Source organism: Syngnathus floridae, chromosome 9 (assembly GCF_059516105.1).
Source record: "Syngnathus floridae isolate MCC-2025c chromosome 9, RoL_Sflo_1.0, whole genome shotgun sequence".
Lineage (NCBI taxonomy): Eukaryota > Metazoa > Chordata > Actinopteri > Syngnathiformes > Syngnathidae > Syngnathus > Syngnathus floridae.
In genome coordinates this window covers 9412347-9431316 of record NC_142421.1, presented here as the reverse complement: position 1 = coordinate 9431316, position 18970 = coordinate 9412347, and the positions used below count along the sequence as shown (strand labels likewise).

Below are 18970 nucleotides of genomic sequence, written 5' to 3'. Positions count from 1 at the left end.
CAAATTTTAACATGTAATTTGGTGAAATTAAAAAAAAGATTCCACTACAGAACCATTGGACTCACTTGAACATATTGTGTTAAACTGGTAATGTTACGAAACACTTTTATGATGATTTGTTTTATTAAACAGCCCCTTTGGGCCCCTGTAAATCCTCTCCAGACGGACACCACTCATGTCAAAGAACGGCTATAACTCTGACATAACTTCAAAACCCTGCCAGTTCACCCCAAATGACATGTGAAAAAAATAACAACGATCATTGAAATGAACCGTCGGACAATGAAAAGAGCATGGTTCACAGCTACACAGGCGATGTTAAAAACCAGAGAGGAAACTTGCTGCTCTGGGTTGTGGGGTGTCACCGGAGGCTGATACTATTTTGAGGATACTTCTCTCGACATTTCAAAGGATCCAAAGCACCATATTAGTGGTATAGTGTTAAGCATCTGAAAGGGCTTATTAAAAATACCAAGAAATGATTGTTGGTATTTTGCCCTCTATTTCTGTTGCGACTCAAAAGATGTCCAACATTCATTTTTTTCCCCTTTATTTTACGCAAGGGAAAACAAAATCAAAGCCAAATTTTTCAGCTCATTTCGCAAGTAGAAACTAGCTTTTAAGTGTTCCGGTTCCTCCTTTGTGCCTGGTTGAGTTCAACATTGGGGTTCTTGTAAACTAGGGTATGACTCAGAAAGCAACTAATTATGGAGCTGTGTCATTTTTATCCTCTCACACTCCCTTTGCTCTTTTGTGGATGCATCTGGACCACAAAAACTCCACCATAAATGAAAAGGTCTGTCTTCCAATCTGGGATATCTGATCAGGAACTTCCTCTATTCATTCTGACTGAGCAGCACAACATGGGTGGGGTCAGTTGCTTGGATAGAAGGTGAGAACAGCTGAATAAACAGGTCAGGCCGTGGTGGTGTGAAAGAGCACAGTGACATGATCTGTCTCTTGATTGGCTCCGTCGCACCATTTTCACAAGTACATTTTCGACTCAAAACTGTTGTTTTGGCCGTTCATTTAGATGACGGCAGCGTTTTTGGAGCCTTAAGGCACACCCACACTGCATTACTGAGACTTTCCCGGATTTGTGGCTTATTCAAAGTCATTTTGTTTATGTCTGTCGTACAAGGTGGTGGGTTCTCATTAATAACTGGCAAAGGGAATCATCATTGCATAGCGTCGTCTGTGCTTTTACTGCAAGGTCACCACACCACTGTCATTTATATGCATGGGCTACATAGTTGGAAATGGTGTTGCGTTAGGAAGTTGGTGAAAGACCAACGATAGGCTGGACATCCATGTAACAGGACATTCAGTAATTTTTGCAGGTCTGGGGGAACAAGTGAATTGTTTTCACATCGTCAAAACATTCCTGTTTTTACGAGCCTGGCAAGACAGACAAATACTGGTACACCATTGAGTCTGGCTTGCCAGGCTATGCTTTTACTAGGCTGTTGGATGATATTGCAACATGCCTCTAAAATCTAAATATACATCCTCAACAATTAGGATATCAAGAAAAAATTGAAACATTTTTGTCAATCAATTCAGGAAGTGAAACTAACATTTCTTTAGACAGTATACATTTTGCAGAGCAAAACATTTAAAGTCTTACGAGTAGAACATTTTGTCCAGCTAGGTAAAGATTGTTAAAAACGACAACGTCTCAAGAATATTAGATTACATAATACAAAATGATATATCGAAAAGTATATTAATCTATATGCACTCAACATTTGGCTGGGTCTCCTCTTGGATGAATTTTAGATGTACCGTACTTGAATCCGAATGCATTCTTTCTTAAGCAAACGAAAACCTAAAATCCACCGTACTTGAAAATAATTGAATACATTTTAGCCTACCATATAGACCTTTTCCAAGTCAACGTCGCACTGTTTTTTTTCTTCCTCCTGTCATAGCAGATCCCTTTGCTGAGGTAATAACTTGACACTGGTTTTGTTAAGATCTGCCTTCTTCCTGAGGGTCAATTTTGACCAGCCAGTCCATATGACATGAATGTTGCCCATGTGTGTTGATGTGAAACAGTGACAGTGACAAGGAGGTTGGCATCCCTGAGGTGAGAGATTTTGGGCAGGGGTGAAGCAGCGTGAGCACGTAAGGCGAATGGCAGTGATTCATTGTGACAGTGGGGTTTGGCATGTGAGGACAGCAGCCTGGCCCGCTGCCTTTGATCTTTATTTGCTTCACCGTCTGTTTTGCATTTGAGAGCCTTGCCGAGCAGCAGGCATTGGATACACCTTGAATGGCTCAGGACTTTGTCCACTTTTTAAAGATCCAGGATCCCTTTTCAAAGCAAAAGGGGATTGAGGGCAGTGAAAGTTCATGCTTGAAGGGCAAGGTTTCCAAGATGAATTTGCTTGAGGGTCTCTCGGCAACGCAGATTAGCTCTGATGAAAAGTGGGCGCTCTGTAATAGCCCATAATCAAGCTAATGGTGACTGGTGTGAGTGTGGGTGAGGGGCAAAGTAACAACCGTCTCTTTTAGATGGACTTGCAGGATCAAACCAGGGTCAGAAGGCTGGAGAGGAAACACAAACACGTTTCTGACACTTCTTCTGACCTGTCAGCTACATTTTGAATGTCAGTGATCTCACAGGAGTGCGAGTTCTTACACTTTCGAACCAAATTGCCAGTGGATGAAGTAAACGTTATCATTCTCCTTATAGTAGAATGCAGAAAGTGAAATAAAAAAAAATATCTGCAGCTAAAATCTCATCCAATTGCACATTATAATAATTACTTTTTATTGAAAGCATGGATGCATCAATGCCGATACCAACACAGGTACCATTAATGTATGTCTCGACAATATCGATACTTACAAAAATTCTCCAAAACTACAACACCAACTTGACATAAAACTTTCAGCTGTGTGCTTGTGGAAATACTCGAAGGACATGGATGGTGACACTTTTAGGATATTGCAGATTATGCTCTGTAAACAACCTGGGTAGAAACACAGTATGCTGCCTACAAGAGTAAAGCTTTGTTTTAACATGGACGTGTCTCGATTAGGTTTTCATATTGTGTTTTGTATTTTACCTTATAATCCCATTTTTTAAAAATTTTATGGCATTTATTCACTTTTTGCTGTCAGGCAGTGCTGCAGGAAATGCACATTTACCTCCTTATGGTGCCCCCTAATGTGCAGACTGAGGCACCACGTAGCTGAAATGCCTTGTGTCACGGGATGTATTTTAAGAACATACAGTTGGATGTTAAAATGTCAGTAATGACAACTTCTTAGTCTCAAAAGTGTTGTACTTGAATGAACCGTACAACACGTTCAAGAAAATATTGTATTTTTTGTTCATGAACAATAATTAATAAATCAATTTTTTAATCAAATGTGAGAAAATGATTTTCCCAAGTATCAGTCCTTGGTATCGGTGACTACTCAAATGTTAAGCACTTTTTAGTCAGTCTAAAATAAGTGGCACATTCAAAGTTGGCAACTAGACTGATGTATTATTGCCTGTAAAGCTGTTATCTGAATACTGGTTGAAAATTCCTTGAAAACCGTAAAGAACAGGGGAAAAAATATATTGTTTGGAACTTTGACCCCATCAAACTCATGGGAATCTTCAATCTGATATCCTTTGAAGTTTTAAATGTTTTGGCTTCGACACTTCACGATAAGTCCTTAAAATTTGTAGGCTGGAAATTAGGACCAGGTAGAGAAGCAGCAGTCATTTCACACTTTTCCTCAGTAATTTAGAAAGTGTGTGGCGGATATCATTCAAAATGAGTAATGCGTAGTAATGAGTAACCTCCATGAAACAAAACAAAATAGAAGAATGTGTGAAAGAGTGGCTCCTCAACATACTTGTGCCATGAGGTTCAGCGTACTGGCGACCGTCTGTCGAGTTTGCTTTCCCAACCAGCATGCAATTTATTCCTAGACTATACATTTTTGACAGGAATAAAACACGGTCTCATACGGTTAAAAAAAAAAAAAAAGTTCTCCAAATAGCAGCATGGCAGAATTGAAACACAAACTGTCTGAAGTTTCCCAAGACGGACACAGTTAACATGGCAACATAAAAGTTTATTTACTTCTCAATCACTGTGGAACGCTGCGCACATATTAGAATTTTCTGTATTTTATATTTGTACACTACATTTTCATGTGACAAGCATTAGTCATATTGTCTTATGACTTGGAACATTTATTAATAGAGAAAAGTATCTTAACAGAAAGATGAATTTATACTTTTTCAAGTAAAACTTTATAGCACCATTTGAATGTGCACTGAAATGCATAAACTGTAGTATAGTTTCTCCTTCATAAAAACAAAATACATGTCCTTTAATGTAATATCTATATAGATATGTGTTATTCATGGTTTGCTAACAGTTGTTCTTGTTTGTAGCTCTAACTGAGTAAGCTACCTGAGTGCTTCAATATCCACATAGCTCTGGTAGTGCATATATGTAGCTCTGCCCTCTTGGTGAAGCGCATGCAGTTCTATGTAATACATTTTTCATAAACTATGTTGTGGTTATAAAGGCTGAAAGTGTCTCATTAACTAAGACTCGTATGATTTTTATTGTGCAACATGGGCTTAATGATGTACGTGTGTGAAAAAACAGATGCTAAATATGTTTATCGGAGTAATAAGATCACAATTTTTCCTGTCATATATAAAGGCGCCATTTACAAGTTATTATACGTGTGCATATTTCATCTATTGTGCTTGAGGACTATCATAGAATTTGAATTGAAATCCCTCAAAAATAGTTCCATTGATGAAGTAATACAAAATAACATCCACCCTGTTTACCTCATAATCGTAGCTTATCTACCATAAAAAGGAATAAATCAATACGTGGCACATCAAGGCAACAGTGCATCAAGTATAACCCCAAGTGCATATGGAAGTCCTGCAAGTGCACGGACCACACTCAAGCTTTTCATTTCCAGCATCATCCATCATAATACCTTGTGAGTATAAAATTGCTTGAGAAGCCAACAAGGAAGGCGAATGGGACTCAATCTACCGTGTTCGTCAGGCGACAAACACCTCCTTCGATGGCCAGCGATTGACCAGGAACAGTGCCAGGTGGTAATCTGGATATGTGTGTCTGGAAGGAGTGCAGAAGAAGACAACATTAGATGGACACACTACTTGACATCAAATCCAAAAATGCTACTAGCAATTGTTGCGTTTTGTTCAAGATGTCCGTCGTTGAGCAAGGAAAACAAAGATGTGGAGTAATAGTTGGTTCTTTATTTGCAAGATCTTGGGTTGTCTCACGGCAGTCAGTACACAATACACTTCTCAACAGTTGAAAACAACCCAAGATCTCGCAAATAAAGAACCAACTATTACTCCACATCTTTGTTTTCCTTGTTCAACGACGGACATCTTGAACAAAACGGCTCATCCGGTCAAAAAGAGACACCAGTGAGTCAAATTCATGAACTGGTGGGGAAAAATGCTAGTCATCATAGTGACTACAGCTGGGTGACAGCTGGTCCACTGTAAACTGCCAAAAGTACATCTTTACATCAGAGAATGATATGAAAATTTAAAGTGGCAAGGCTGCAGAATTAATTACTTGCAGGTCAGTTTGTTGCTCAAATGAGACCACTGTGAACATTTAAAGCATCACAGTGTCAAAGTGATAGAATGCAGTGTTTGATGTCTTGCGGTCTATAGACAGCTGTTGCACATCGGTCCAGACTCAAATCAACTTTGGTTTGATAAACACACTTTGACATTGGCTGATGTTTTTGAGTTTCATCTCCATTTGTCTGTTTTGACTATTAAGTGACACTCGGACGAGCGATTTATTTAGGGGTGGGGGGTGTAATAAAACATCAGAAACAATGAGAGAATCAACAGGCCACTGAATTGGCCTGACATCACATCTCCAGTTGCAGGACCATCCATCTCTATAACATTCTTTTAGTCAAGTCCTAGACGATGGCCCCTGACATCCTGGGGGCAACTGTCATACACTGGAACATCACCCAGACAAGGCTACATACACACATGGCAACACTCTCGGGGGGTTATTATGCCTCCAATACAACCTTCTGTATTCATCTTATTCCCTTCATCTTTTGTGGATGGGTTTTGAGAACAGCCATTTTAAATCTGTTTCAAGTGAAGGTTCAAAGCTGAGTCATAATCAACTTAAGGTGCTTTCATGTCAGAAGAGCCTTTTGAAGTCTTCGCAACTCCGAATAAATTGAATAGAAATCGAAACATATACTATTTAAAACGATTTACTGGGTAGGAGCCATGCATGATAAACATGAACAACACGCCGACATGTAAGCCGTCGATGCCCTTTTGAGACTTTCACTTTGGTGGCAACTTGACAATGACCATAATGAGCGGGCAGGCAAAAAGATCCAGACAAGTGAGCAAGCACACCACAACCCTGACAGCATGTTGCTCATCCCAAAATTCTGCTTGTGGTTCAGGGAGGATGTGTGCCTATTTATAGTCAGTAAATAACCATACTGTAGCCATGGCATGTGTAAACAACTAATGCGATGGATGCACATGTCGATTACAAACCTATTTGGTCACGCTATGCTGACTTTACGATAGCCCGCCATGGAGTAAAACGCACATCGACGGCCAAAACATATCAAAAGGTTGCCAATGGAATGCATGCTTACTCCATGATAATGACCTTTGGTGGGCTTGAAGAAAAGTCCAATTACACGATAGCTATCCAAAACTAATCGGGAAAACGAGGCTATACAGACCACCAGTGTGCTTTCTGTCAAGTTGACACCCAGTGAAGACAAAAGCCGGGTCAAAACATCACATCAAAGACATAGTTGATCGATCTGAGTAACAAACAACTTATGACTGCGAGGCAAGACAAGCCACATACTGACTCCAGAGAGAACGCCAAGTCACTTTTAGCACACTGCCTATGTCACTGTTTTGTTGTGGCTTTCACATTCTTTAAGTCATGTGCTATTTATTACCAGGACTAAATGGATAACAAAAACAAAATGTTCAAGAATGAAAGACACTTGTCACGTTAAAAAAAATAAATAAAAAATACACAATATCAAAGGGACTTGCAATGCATGCAATATGATTATCTCTGACCTTAGTTTGCACAGCAAAAGCTTTATAGTGGTAATGATGTCCAGGAAGAGGCAACCGCGCCTAGGTAGGGGGGCAACATATTTTACATTTCTCTTTCATCTGCGCAGGCATGATAAGCCATGTGGGGAAATACGTTTCGGCAGTGTCGCAGCCTGTCGATGTCGCTCATGAATAAGGCTCTTACGTCTCCCAATTTTGTTGTCTGCCTGCTGTACAATGACAATAAAGACATTCTATTCTATTCTATTTCGTCCATAGTAATCATGCAATCATTTTAGGCTAACGTGACAATATTGAAAGGATCTCACGCTGTATACCATTTATACTGCACTTTGGCACACCAAATAATGAAAGTTCATGTTGTTTAATTTGAATGCAAAGCATGCCGGGGCACAAGATATTTTGCTAACCCTTGGTTGGGGATTTGCATGATTGCTCATGGACGATACACACCCACAAGCCAGATGTGTCATATAATAAATGGGATCTTTTGTTCCACAATTTCAAAAACTCAAAATGAAAAGTGCCATCTTGCATAAAAGAAATAAAACGACTTGCTATAATCGACAAGATTGAAGTGATGTGACATGGGTGAGTTCATCACAGTGTGATCGGGTGTCAACCTCACTGACTAGCAAAACAACAACAACTGAAACCCAGTAATAAATATTACCATCACTTCAGCTGCATATTTGGGACAGATTGGTCAAAAGCGGTCTAGTCAAGTATCGCAACCGCACTTATATATGCAACAAAAGCTTTTAATCGATGGGTTTTTCTGCGACCTAAACAGACTGGAGAGAAAACAGATGCCCTTCACTTGGGCATTCATTTGGTGGAGAATGTGTTGGCAGCATTTTGAGGCCCAGCAGAGAAGCAAAGGCTCGAGTTTTGTTTTGCACCCACAATGTTGGCTTCAAGTACTGGACAGCCAGCTGCTTTGGCATGCAGAAGGTAAAAGGAACAGATGCACCATGTAAGGTTTGTTGCCTCACCCCTTCAACACGCCGCTTGATCACTCTCTAAAGTAACTGCAACGTTTGCTGTGGAACCAACGCATGAGCTTGCTTAAGTCATTGCTGTAAATAGACACAGTGAACTATAGCAAACCTTGCATTCTTACATTCTGCAACTAACCAGAGAAATTAAGTTCTAATTTCTTCTACTAAGTACACAACATGCTATTTTTTCGATGCAGTGTACCAAGACAGATATACCACAAGACATGAGTAAAGTCAGGAGGGGTGGAACAGTGCTCAGCAGGACATAGCACCAATGCTTTGAAATCTGAGCCAACCTTGAAAAACAGTGGCCTCTCCTCATTCAGAGAGAGAGATTCATGGGCCAAACAAATCAATGTGATCAGTCCTCAAAGCCACTGTATTAAAATGCTCTTGTTCAAGAACTACATTCAACCTCACTGAATAGACTGTCTTTCTTAAAAATGTGACCAAAACACTGATGTAATTTTAATTAAAAGAATCAATGAGGACAACAATGAAGGAACCGAGATGACTTAATCAAACAAAGATGCGGCAGGGGAGTAGAAATGGTTCAAGTTGGCCTCGACTGCATGTGCGTGCGCTGACCAGACACTGACAAAGTTAAATAATTTTCCAGTCCACACATGTCTATCATTCATTGGGAGAGATGTCGCTCGAAATCCAAACAAGAAATTTTACCTTCATCTTCCTTCACATGCTTGTAGGCAAATATTTCCAGACATTAATCTTCAGTCCCAGCCACCTGCTGCCATTGGAAGCACTGTATATGCTTTTGGCAAGCCCAGAGTCCATTTCTGACAAGATCCATCCAAATTATGGGTTTTAGCAGCAAGCTGACGGCATTCTACGTCAAGTCATTGAACCAATTCAAAAGAAAGAACCATGATCTGTCTTTCTTCTGCTGCTCTGTTTCATTGTTGCGACTCGGTCTCGCATGCTTCTTTGTGCTACGATAAAGTAACTTGGACAGCACATCTGGAAACTGGGATCGATCAGCTGCCAAATTTCTGCGAGTACTCACTGATGCTTGATGTTCATTTTGTATTTTGTTTCTATAGTTACTCTGCATGCTTTCATATCTTCGATGGCTAATTGCAACACCGTTTTAAACTGCCCCATGTCCCAGAATTACAATGAGTTTAAACACACATAAATTACTTGATAAAATGCTAACTCTAGTCAAGTGATTCCCAACCACTGCGCCAGGGCACATTAGTGTGTTGTGAGAGATTACTGGGTGAGCTGCAGGAAATTATCCTATCTACTTGACTGGTCTGAAAATAACTTTATTTCCTACAAATGATATATCTTTGTTCGTTATCAATCATATTGCTGGCATCAAGTGGAATCCACCTACCTGCAAAATCATCACTTTTCAGAAAATCCATCAATAGGCGTTTGTTTAACCATTAACATTACATCGTCAAAGACATTTTCAACACTTTAGATTGTTCAATAATTTGTCAAATCGACTCACGTGATGCCTGAGCTACAGTATAAATTTGTTGAAAAGAAAAAATGTGACATAGGAGGTTCCTACTTATTAGCTGCAGTGACACAACAATTAAATGCTCTTCCAGACACAAGAGTTGACCTATGTATGAACTTTTTGTGATTATTTTCTTTTCTTTTTGCTGCAGTTTCCATGGCCCAGTACAGATTGGGAAACACTGCTCTAGTCCAGGTAAACTCAATGACAAACTAAATGTCACTAGCAAAGTTTGAAAGAAGAGGAAATACAGTCAACACATTTTATTGAAATTGAATGGATGAAATTAGCTTGTGGCAGTGTAATAGAGCTCACCTTTGCTTTGCTGTCTTGGGCGGACATGTAGCCTACACACATGCTTTCTGTGGTATGGCTCCAAAGAAACTCCACTGTGCAAACATAGAGGAACAAATGAAATAAATTACACAATATAGCATTTTTACCATAAAGAACAGGGTTGCCGAAATAATTACATATAGGTAGAGAAACCAGATCTACCAACGCAATCAGCCACAAACTGAGGCATATTCAGAAGGCCTGCTTGTCTGAAGATTAGCATTTGATTCCATAGTGGGAGGTCTTCATGAGATCTGAGATGAAGGGTGTGAAACCGGAGACTGATTGTTCAAGTTAAAACAGACCACCCGCCAGGAAAGCCAGGGTGAAGAACCCCCCCTGTACACACGCAGACACACACGGGCCTCCACGACCACACCCCACTAACCCAACCCACCTCTCCCTTCAATCTAATTGTCCGAGGATAGATTTGAAAGATTTGCAGCCACATTTTTTGTGTGACCTTAGCTGAGGCACGGAATCCAAGTGTGACCAGCAATGAAATACCCCAAGTCTCACCTAGACAACCCTTAACATTTGTAGACGGCTGAGGTTCCACACATTTGCAGCAGCGCAAGACGATTACGCCACCCAAAACTCGATCTTCGCTGGCCAGAAAGGGTGAGCCTTAATGTGATTAGAGAGATATATTTTAGTGGCAGAGTTTTCTTATCATGACATTAAATAAATAACAGACAAAATCGACCTACAATAATAATGATAATGAAATAAAATTAATGAATGCAAACGTTTTGTTATGACAAATTCATTTCCAGAACATAAGAAAATGTCAAACACTTGCCTACAGGTTAAATACGAAATTACCCATAATTGAAGTATATTTATTGGACAACTTGAAAGGCTTACGCCTCTTCAAAGCATAGCATCAAAGTACACTACGGTATACAGTCTTCATGTTTATTGTTCATTGTTTAGCCATCAATTGCCATAAATAGCTGGGAGGTATGCCATGAAAACTCTTTCTACTTTAAACTGTGAGTAAGAGGCCTTTACATTATAGAAACCATTACTGAAGTGAGAGCAGGATTTATGGCACATTGTTTTTGGGGCAAATGCATTTACTTCAATTGGTTTCATACAACTGTATCAGACTTAAATGGTACAGACTCATGGTCACGGACTGAAGCCAAATGTTCTATAATGGAAAACTTCTGAGAATAAAACAAATCTTCTAAAACATTCAATGGAAACATCTTCAAAATGAAGTTCGGCCAGCAAACATGATGTGTGGGACATTTGGGGGATTAGTTCAAACAATTAAAAGAAAACAAAGTGAATCACAAGACTTTTTTTTTTTTTATTCTGGTCTTCCTGATGGGGGCTACCAAACATCTGTTTGTTACATCCGCCTGTTTGAAAATCATTGTTTTATCACAAACTCACTCGTCTGACCGCACATACGATACAATTCGTGGCAAATGTTAATGAAAACTACAAATGTGGAACTCACTGATGAACTTGTTTTGCATAGCTTCCAGCAATGCCTGATGGGCGTCTTCCGACTGCATGGCAGCGGAGCATTCCCGTGCCAGCATGGTGCGAATCAGATGCTCTCCACAGCCTGTGGGGGACACCAAGGCACAAGTGAGTATTTTCAAACAACTTACATTGCATTACTTCAGCAAATAGTCTTTTGTTAACTGCATTCTAACTGGCAGCCTATGGAAACACACATTTGGCCTCAGGACGATTCATAAATCTCTTTAAATAGAAATTAGTGGTAAGGTGTATGTTTATGCGGCACAAAATAATGTAGGGTAAACAAAAAGGAAAGATTATTCTTATTGTTATTCTTATTATGGCACCACTGGCTGACAGTAGGGGGTTAAAATGAAACAGATGTTGGTGAGCATGAGTGACCGTCTGCCAAATGTAACACTAACAACTTTATCTATAAAGTCTGACACATTGTATATTTCCCTATTCTTAAATTCCGAGAAAACAAATCTGTGGGATACACGGGTGTGAACATGTTATTCTTGCCAAACCGCCGAATTGTTTTAAAGCTGTTTGCTCTTGTTGAATGTGGCTATGGTATCGTGTCCAAGGAATGAAACAGAAACAAGAGTGCAAATACTTTAAGCAAATGATATAAATAAAGCATGGGGCCACAGGCATACGTGTTTGGAATTAAAATCTTTTAAGACAAAATATCTCAGGTGTTTATTGTGCGGTGTATCTGGGATAACATTGAATTTGAACATGAATACAGTTGTCTCCAGGTTAACTCAAACATGACCATTTTAATCACAGCAACAAATCAGATCGTAGAAAACCTCATTGGGGGTATTGCCATGTTTTTGTAAATGCGAACGCAAGCCCCATGAAATCTCAAGTAACTACAACACAACTAAATGCAGTTCTGCAACTGTGGAGAACAGATGCCTGAAGCAGTGCAAACGTTTTTTCTTTTCTAATGAGAGCAGAATGTCAGATTGGCCAGGCACTTGGTCTTTTGTACTGCGTGTCCTATTAAGCGCTCAAAGAGTAATCAGGGTAACACAAACACAGTTAAACTAGATCTCCCGCGCCATCAGAATAAAATGTAGGCGAATCCATGAGGACACTGTGACAGCCCGGCAGCAGCAGCAAGAGTAAACAGTGCCAAGCTGTTCTTTTAAGGTCCACAACAAAGTACTAGTGACATATTACAAATCAAAACACAATAGGAGGAAGGCGATGAGGGACCAAGTGAACGACGAAGGGTGAGGATCAAACGCCTCCTATGTTAGCATGAAAACTATTGTTTTTCTAGTTCTTTTGATGGAGCTAGCTTTCATGCAGGGAAATTAAAAACAGGTGATGTACTGGAACACACATTCTACTCTCCATCCCCATAAAGATTTTTAGCCAACATCAGAGACTGGGCAACATTACAGGGAAAGAGAGGATGTAGTAGAAACACAGTAGTGCATCATCTACATTTCATCAACTTTGGTAGTACTTTAACAGTGGGATGTAACAGAAATAAAAGATTGCACTCTCTCTTATTTAATCTAAATTTAGTGTCAGTTAGAAAGTCTACATATAAACCTAGGGCTCTGGTGTGGGTGCTTTTAGACATTTCTAAATGGATGAATAATGTATTTATTCATTACTTAGTTCAGTTGTCCGAAACCTCTGCATTAACAGCGCAGTGGTGAATGAAATGGCAAGGGCCAAAGTGACAACGAGTACATCTCGGTAAGAATAAGTTTAGGGAGACAGAAGTAGTGAATCTGTAACTGTACAACAAATCTTAAAAATGAATATGCATTGTGCTACACTGCAGTGGCTATACACCGTTTTTATCCGTAGCAGGTGACCCTTGTTGGATGTCACAGTAAATTCAAAGTGCCTTGCAAGGCACCTGGCCAACAGATGACTAACAACGTGTGCAAAACGATGACTCAATCATCCGAGGAAGTGACTGATGAAAATGACTCTCTGAGAATGGTCGGAGGTCATCGGAAAGAATTATCAAGCCTTTTAAAGTTTGACTCATCGGGGCTAAATAACAGGCTCAAAAAGAATATCTGGTTCTGATTCATATTGTCACTAAAAAAAAATGTAGGGCTTGTGGTGAACGTTAAATGTGATAGCTGAGAAGGTGCAGACGGTTATACCTGAGGTACTCACTGCTGTAGAGTAAGAGTTCATGTTGCATGCATTTTCAGCCCAGCAGCCACATCCATAATGAGCAGCCTGAGGAAAAAAAAGAACTGTTGATATCTCACACTTTTCTGCAAGTCAATGCTTCACGCCTGCAAATCTTTCAGAAAAACAAAGGGTATCAAATATTATAGTTGTGTCATTAAGGTTGAAAGCATGAAAAGGGATCTTTGTAATACAATTTACTTGTAAAAAAATCAAACATTGTCAGCATTTTTGAAGACATTTCAATATACATCAATATACATCAACTGGGAAGCAGATTTGAACATTATAAACAACTTGCCTGTTAAACTTCGTGAACCCGGCAATAAAACCTACACAAAATTGAATATGCTGCTGACATTTTCATATAGCTTTTATTTTTCAATTAAGTGAAGTGCAATTTATTTTACTTGCTTGGGACATGTAGTTTCTCAGTATGGATATTTCAAAGGATGTCAATTATTTGGATTTGGGAACGCCCTGTACTATTTTGCCCTTTTGTTTACAATTGGCTCTGACATATCAGAATTTATTGTCACTGATTGGGGGGGAGTTCTCATTGCAACAACAATAACAATGTGAATCACAATCGTGAAAGTTAAGCAGCAAAGTGAAACACAATGCTTTTTTTTTTTTTGCTACGACTGCTCTATATGTAAAAAAAAAAAAAACTATTAAGTTGCAACTTGGAGAAGTCTTACAGCATACATACAAAAACCTGCAAACTCTCTTACCTGGCCAACCCTGCCTGGATGTTTCATGGCCAGACCTCCACTGGAAACCGCTGCAGCTACATTGCCTTGCATGTCAACCACAATGGCCCCGACGGTATCAAGGCACTCGGAACCATTTTCCTACACCACAAAAAAAAAAAAGATTAATGGAGGGGAAGTGTTTGAAAATTGCAAAGTGTATCAATATGAAAGTTGATCCACCTTTAACAGATAGTATAGTCACATGGAGCTTGTCCTTGTGAAACTTAACAGTAAGTACAATTAGTCCATATAGGTACTTGGACTATGTAAAAAGTTACAATTTGGAGAGGCTGCAGTTTTGCAAACTGCACAAGTGCTGCATCAGATAGCTTACATAATGTATTTGGCAAGAATTGTATGAATCATTTTTTCATGCTCTTCAAATTTCATTTCTTGTGACTTGAGTCCGTGTGGATGCAAATCAAGCCATTAGAACAGCATGTGATGCACTTCTAAACCCAACCAGAAACTAAAATTTTCTTTTTTTTTTAAACTGACAGATGGGCCATTCGAAGCCGAGGTTAACAAGCGAGCACAGCTTGTCTTTTCATAGCATAATAGTGAACTCAGAATATACTGCACCTCGCCAGTATTTGCGCGGACTGCTTTGATTTCCGCAGAGAGCTTTGAAATCTGCGGTTAATTCCGCAATCGTAACTCATGCGTTAACATGACAAATGTAAATCAATCATTTCATTATAGACTACTCAAAGACAGCTAAGTCAACAACTAAACTGTTGCTCTTTATCGAACAGATGTCAGTAATATAATATCGATGGTCGCTGTAACAGAACTCAACAGAGAACCATGCATGTTGGAAAGACGTACTATTAGGCAACATCTGGCAATAGAAGTTCACAATTGGTGTTGAGTATTTCACACAATTAATATTAAATTTAAGACTCTCACTCTCTCGCACTCTTCTGTGAGTGGGTAGCACCACTTGCGGGTTGGAAGCAAAATTTCTCTTTACTCAGCTGGTTTTTAGGTCAACTCACAAAATCAGTCTCCAGTTCTGATGTTCAGTGCAACAAAATGCACTAATCACTGTCTACTCTAGAATCATTTTTCTGGAGAAGTCTATGTACAGTCTGCTAAGTCCATTTCCTTTGTGAGGCAACTTGAGATCTTACAGAGCACACCTCACTTATTGCATCAATAAATGTCTTCTCTTCCTCAAAGGTGACATTAAATGTGGTGGTGGTTTGTCAGTATGTGTGATTGATTTTTTGGAGGGGGATGTGCGATCCACTAAGCCACTGGGCCACCTTAAAACATTATTTGTCATATTCTTTACTGGGATGTCATGAGTATTGACGCAATTGTACGTTATGTGAAGGGGCCATTTTGCTCTCTTATATGGACAAAATAAATAAAGTAACACAACTCACATTTCTACTTGATTGTCGTCTTTTCTTTGTTTGATTATGTCCTGGGTCCATTTTCTCAGCCAGCTCCATCTTTCTTTTGTTCCGCTTGTATGCAGATAAACTGAATTCTATATGTGATGTAAAAATAAAAAAAAATACAGTCATCTGATTTATCTACAACTACACATCCAGATGCACCTGTGTGGAATTTATGCAAATTTTCAGCTCTTACAAGGATATTTCTTTGGAAGCGGTGGAAAAATACTCACTAGTGGCCATTTTCTCCGAGGGGCAGGCTGGGACACCATGGCTAATAGCCCAGTCGTGTGCTCCTCGTCCCACTAAAAAGCTGGCGAAGAAATTGTTGATATTGATCAAGAAGTACAAATATAATGTAGTCAGAATACTGAAAAAGTAATTGAAAATGATGATAATTACCAGGGGGGTATTCTGCCGGCTGAAAGCTTGCCTTTCTGCGCTTCATTCAAGAGTCGATTCGCAACTAAGACGGGGTTCTTAATGCCTGAAAGGATGTTACGGTACGAGTCTGTATTATTGAAGGACAATCAAATCAAGTTTATACAAATGTATCTACTCATTCTCTCTCCCCCCATATGACAACAATGAATATAGCGCATATACCTGGAGTGAGTAATAGAGAGTGTAAAGACGTACCACTAATAGCACCCACAGATCCGTAATGCAGTGACTTTCCATCCATGATACTGGCGTCACACTCTATTTGCCCTGACAAATTTATGTTGGAGCCCATACCTGCATTAGTAAAAGGAGAGTCCTGGGAACACACAGAGCAAATTATATTTGGCCAGGATGCATTGATAATGGCTTAGCAAAGTAATCTCAAGGATCAGCGGCCGCTTTGGCTTGCTCTTAGTTTATGACGTCCTTCACGAAATAAAAAAGAGGATCACAAAATATTTGGATCTTTCCTCTGCTTTCCTTGAAGTATTTTTTTTTCATAAATTTCTCCTTCGTTTACTAATACGCGTATTATGCCATGGCTGAAGTGAATAGCTTTTTGAGTCTTCTGTAACCAACTTGAAATGAAGCACTTACGGAAAAGCAATTAGGTAAGTGTACCTTCTTGGAGCTGCTGAGAGCATTGAGATTTCCCCCCCCCCCCCAAATCCTTCCCTTGAGGAAAATGATCTCTTACATCATGCAACAGGCAATACGCACAAGCATGAGCAAATTAAGAACACATAGGCTACTCTAGAAAAAACACGTCACCTTGAATTTAGCAGTTAAATGGATGGTGTTTTCATTTATGGAGTGTTCATTTAGTGGTAAATAAAAGCTGTTCGTAAATTAAAATAATCAGATCTGAATTATAAAAAAACAACCTCAAGCTCAACCAGCGCTGCAGCCACGGCTTCAACTGCAAGTGCCCCTGCTTTGAGCTGGTCCACAGCCTGAAAAATGATAGGACAGTTAAAACCACAGAATAATAAATATGTTCAAAACAGAGCGGTACAATCCTACAATTTTCATCACCACCAATTGGTACACTGCTGATTGTGCTAAACATTAAACATCATGCATGCATTTTTCAATGAGAAATTAAGGGACAAGGTCGACAAAAGTGAAATATGATGATGGAGATAAGTGTTTATGTACAATTTTCTGTGCAGGAAATTGTGGTATTTATGTACAATTTTTTGTGCAGGAAATTGTGATAAGTAAGGATTCAAGCATGTTGTCAGAAAAAACACTTACTTGCTGGCAAGCTCTTTTGCATACATGCTTGTACTCCTTGGCCTTGGATTCCGAATGGTAACCTGCACCTGCAAAGACATGGCATCAATTATATAAAAGTGATTGACCATTAATGAGAAAATAATTTACCTATTAACAGAACGACTGAAGAGCTTGAAAGATTCAACTCAATTTTGTCTCCCTTGAAAAAGCAGCATAAACCACCCAATCTAATATTTTAATTACTTTTGCCAAAACGTGAACGGAGTTCATGCAACTTACCTGCATGCACTAAAACAAATCCACCGACTCCTGGTTTGTATTTGTTAGTTGATTCCTGTTTGTTGGGCCATGGATTATCTTTGTAAAATATGTATTGTTGTTCTTCAGCAGAATTTTGTAGACTTTCCATAACCCCTGCATAACTTGACAAGCCTATCGTGGCCCATCATCGTGTGAGGGAAACATTTTGAAGGAATACCTGTCAGGGCAAACGGGAATACAAATATTACTTCACCCAAAAAACTCCAAAAGTCATTAGTGTTGATATGTATGTACAAAGCCCAACTCCAATGAAACGTCATTGGTCGAGAACGTGGTCAGTAAACCTACTGGTACATCGATAATAAAATAGACTGTTCTAATGAAAGTGTAATATTATAATTTATTCCATTATTGCGTGTAATATTATAATTTAACCCATTCTTGCAGTATTTATATAACGAAACTGTGCAGGTTCTCTAGTTCTAAAAATGCAAATGACACTGCCAAATGCAATTTTGCATCAGCGACGTGGCTCACTTTCAAAGTTAAGCGCATGACGCTTGATCATTTTGTCATAAGAATAATTCCCAATGGGATTTACGATGGCGCATCACAGGCAAAATAACTTACTATAGAAGCTTATCGCGATGGCGAGCTAACAATTCGCCCACATACAGTACAAAAAACAACGTCAACTTACAACTTATGCTCGTCCTCCAAGAGCAAAACACCAGTTAGCAATGTCATAGACGTATAATCGTAACAGAACTACTCAACCAAGCAACTCGGGCATACTTCCCTGTCATTTGTCACGTTAGCCAGTTAGCCAAAGCATCATAAAGTACTTCCGGGTTTTGCTATGCGTTGCTAAGGAAGTGATTATCACCACACCGTCCAGGCGCTGGGTCACATGATCAAATAAACGCTCCAATCTAGCAATAATTGAATATTTTGAACAACTAAAACAGCATGACAACGACAGCGACATTATATTTTATGGAGAGTATATAACTGTACTTGCACACGCCTTTTTTTCTTTTTTGCTCCGCATCGACAATAAATGTGTATCAATTCATGTCCACGGTGGGTAGATCATTTTATCATGTCTCTCAATATATATATAAAAAAAAGAAAAAAATGCTTGTCCATGGTGGGTAGATCATTTTATCATGTCTCTCAATATATATATAAAAAAAGAAAAAAAATTGCTTATCTGTGATAAGTTTGTGAACCACTTTGATATACGTACTAGTTGTATGTCATGT

The 18970-nt window shown here is 39.2% G+C and overlaps 1 protein-coding gene across 2 annotated transcripts; it reads right to left on the bottom strand.

Annotated features, from left to right (window-relative positions):
* Positions 1 to 4059: 4059 nt before the first annotated feature.
* On the bottom strand, positions 4060 to 18567 carry tasp1 (taspase, threonine aspartase, 1). Of its 2 annotated transcripts, XR_015860559.1 has the most exons (15): positions 18406 to 18567; positions 17724 to 17922; positions 17463 to 17530; positions 17090 to 17158; positions 16401 to 16521; positions 16164 to 16248; positions 15995 to 16074; positions 15747 to 15853; positions 14335 to 14454; positions 13570 to 13648; positions 11415 to 11525; positions 10463 to 10570; positions 9923 to 9996; positions 8797 to 8912; positions 4060 to 5117 (listed from the first exon to the last, which is right to left on the bottom strand). XR_015860559.1 is itself a non-coding variant. In XM_088385602.1 (14 exons), exons 2-14 carry the CDS (start codon positions 17851 to 17853, stop codon positions 5025 to 5027), a joined length of 1245 nt encoding a protein of 414 aa, XP_088241728.1. In that variant the 5' UTR covers positions 17854 to 17922; positions 18406 to 18567; the 3' UTR covers positions 4060 to 5024. The 2 variants fall into 2 exon arrangements, 1 of the variants encoding a protein (XP_088241728.1); XM_088385602.1 differs by lacking the exon at positions 8797 to 8912.
* Positions 18568 to 18970: the final 403 nt, after the last annotated feature.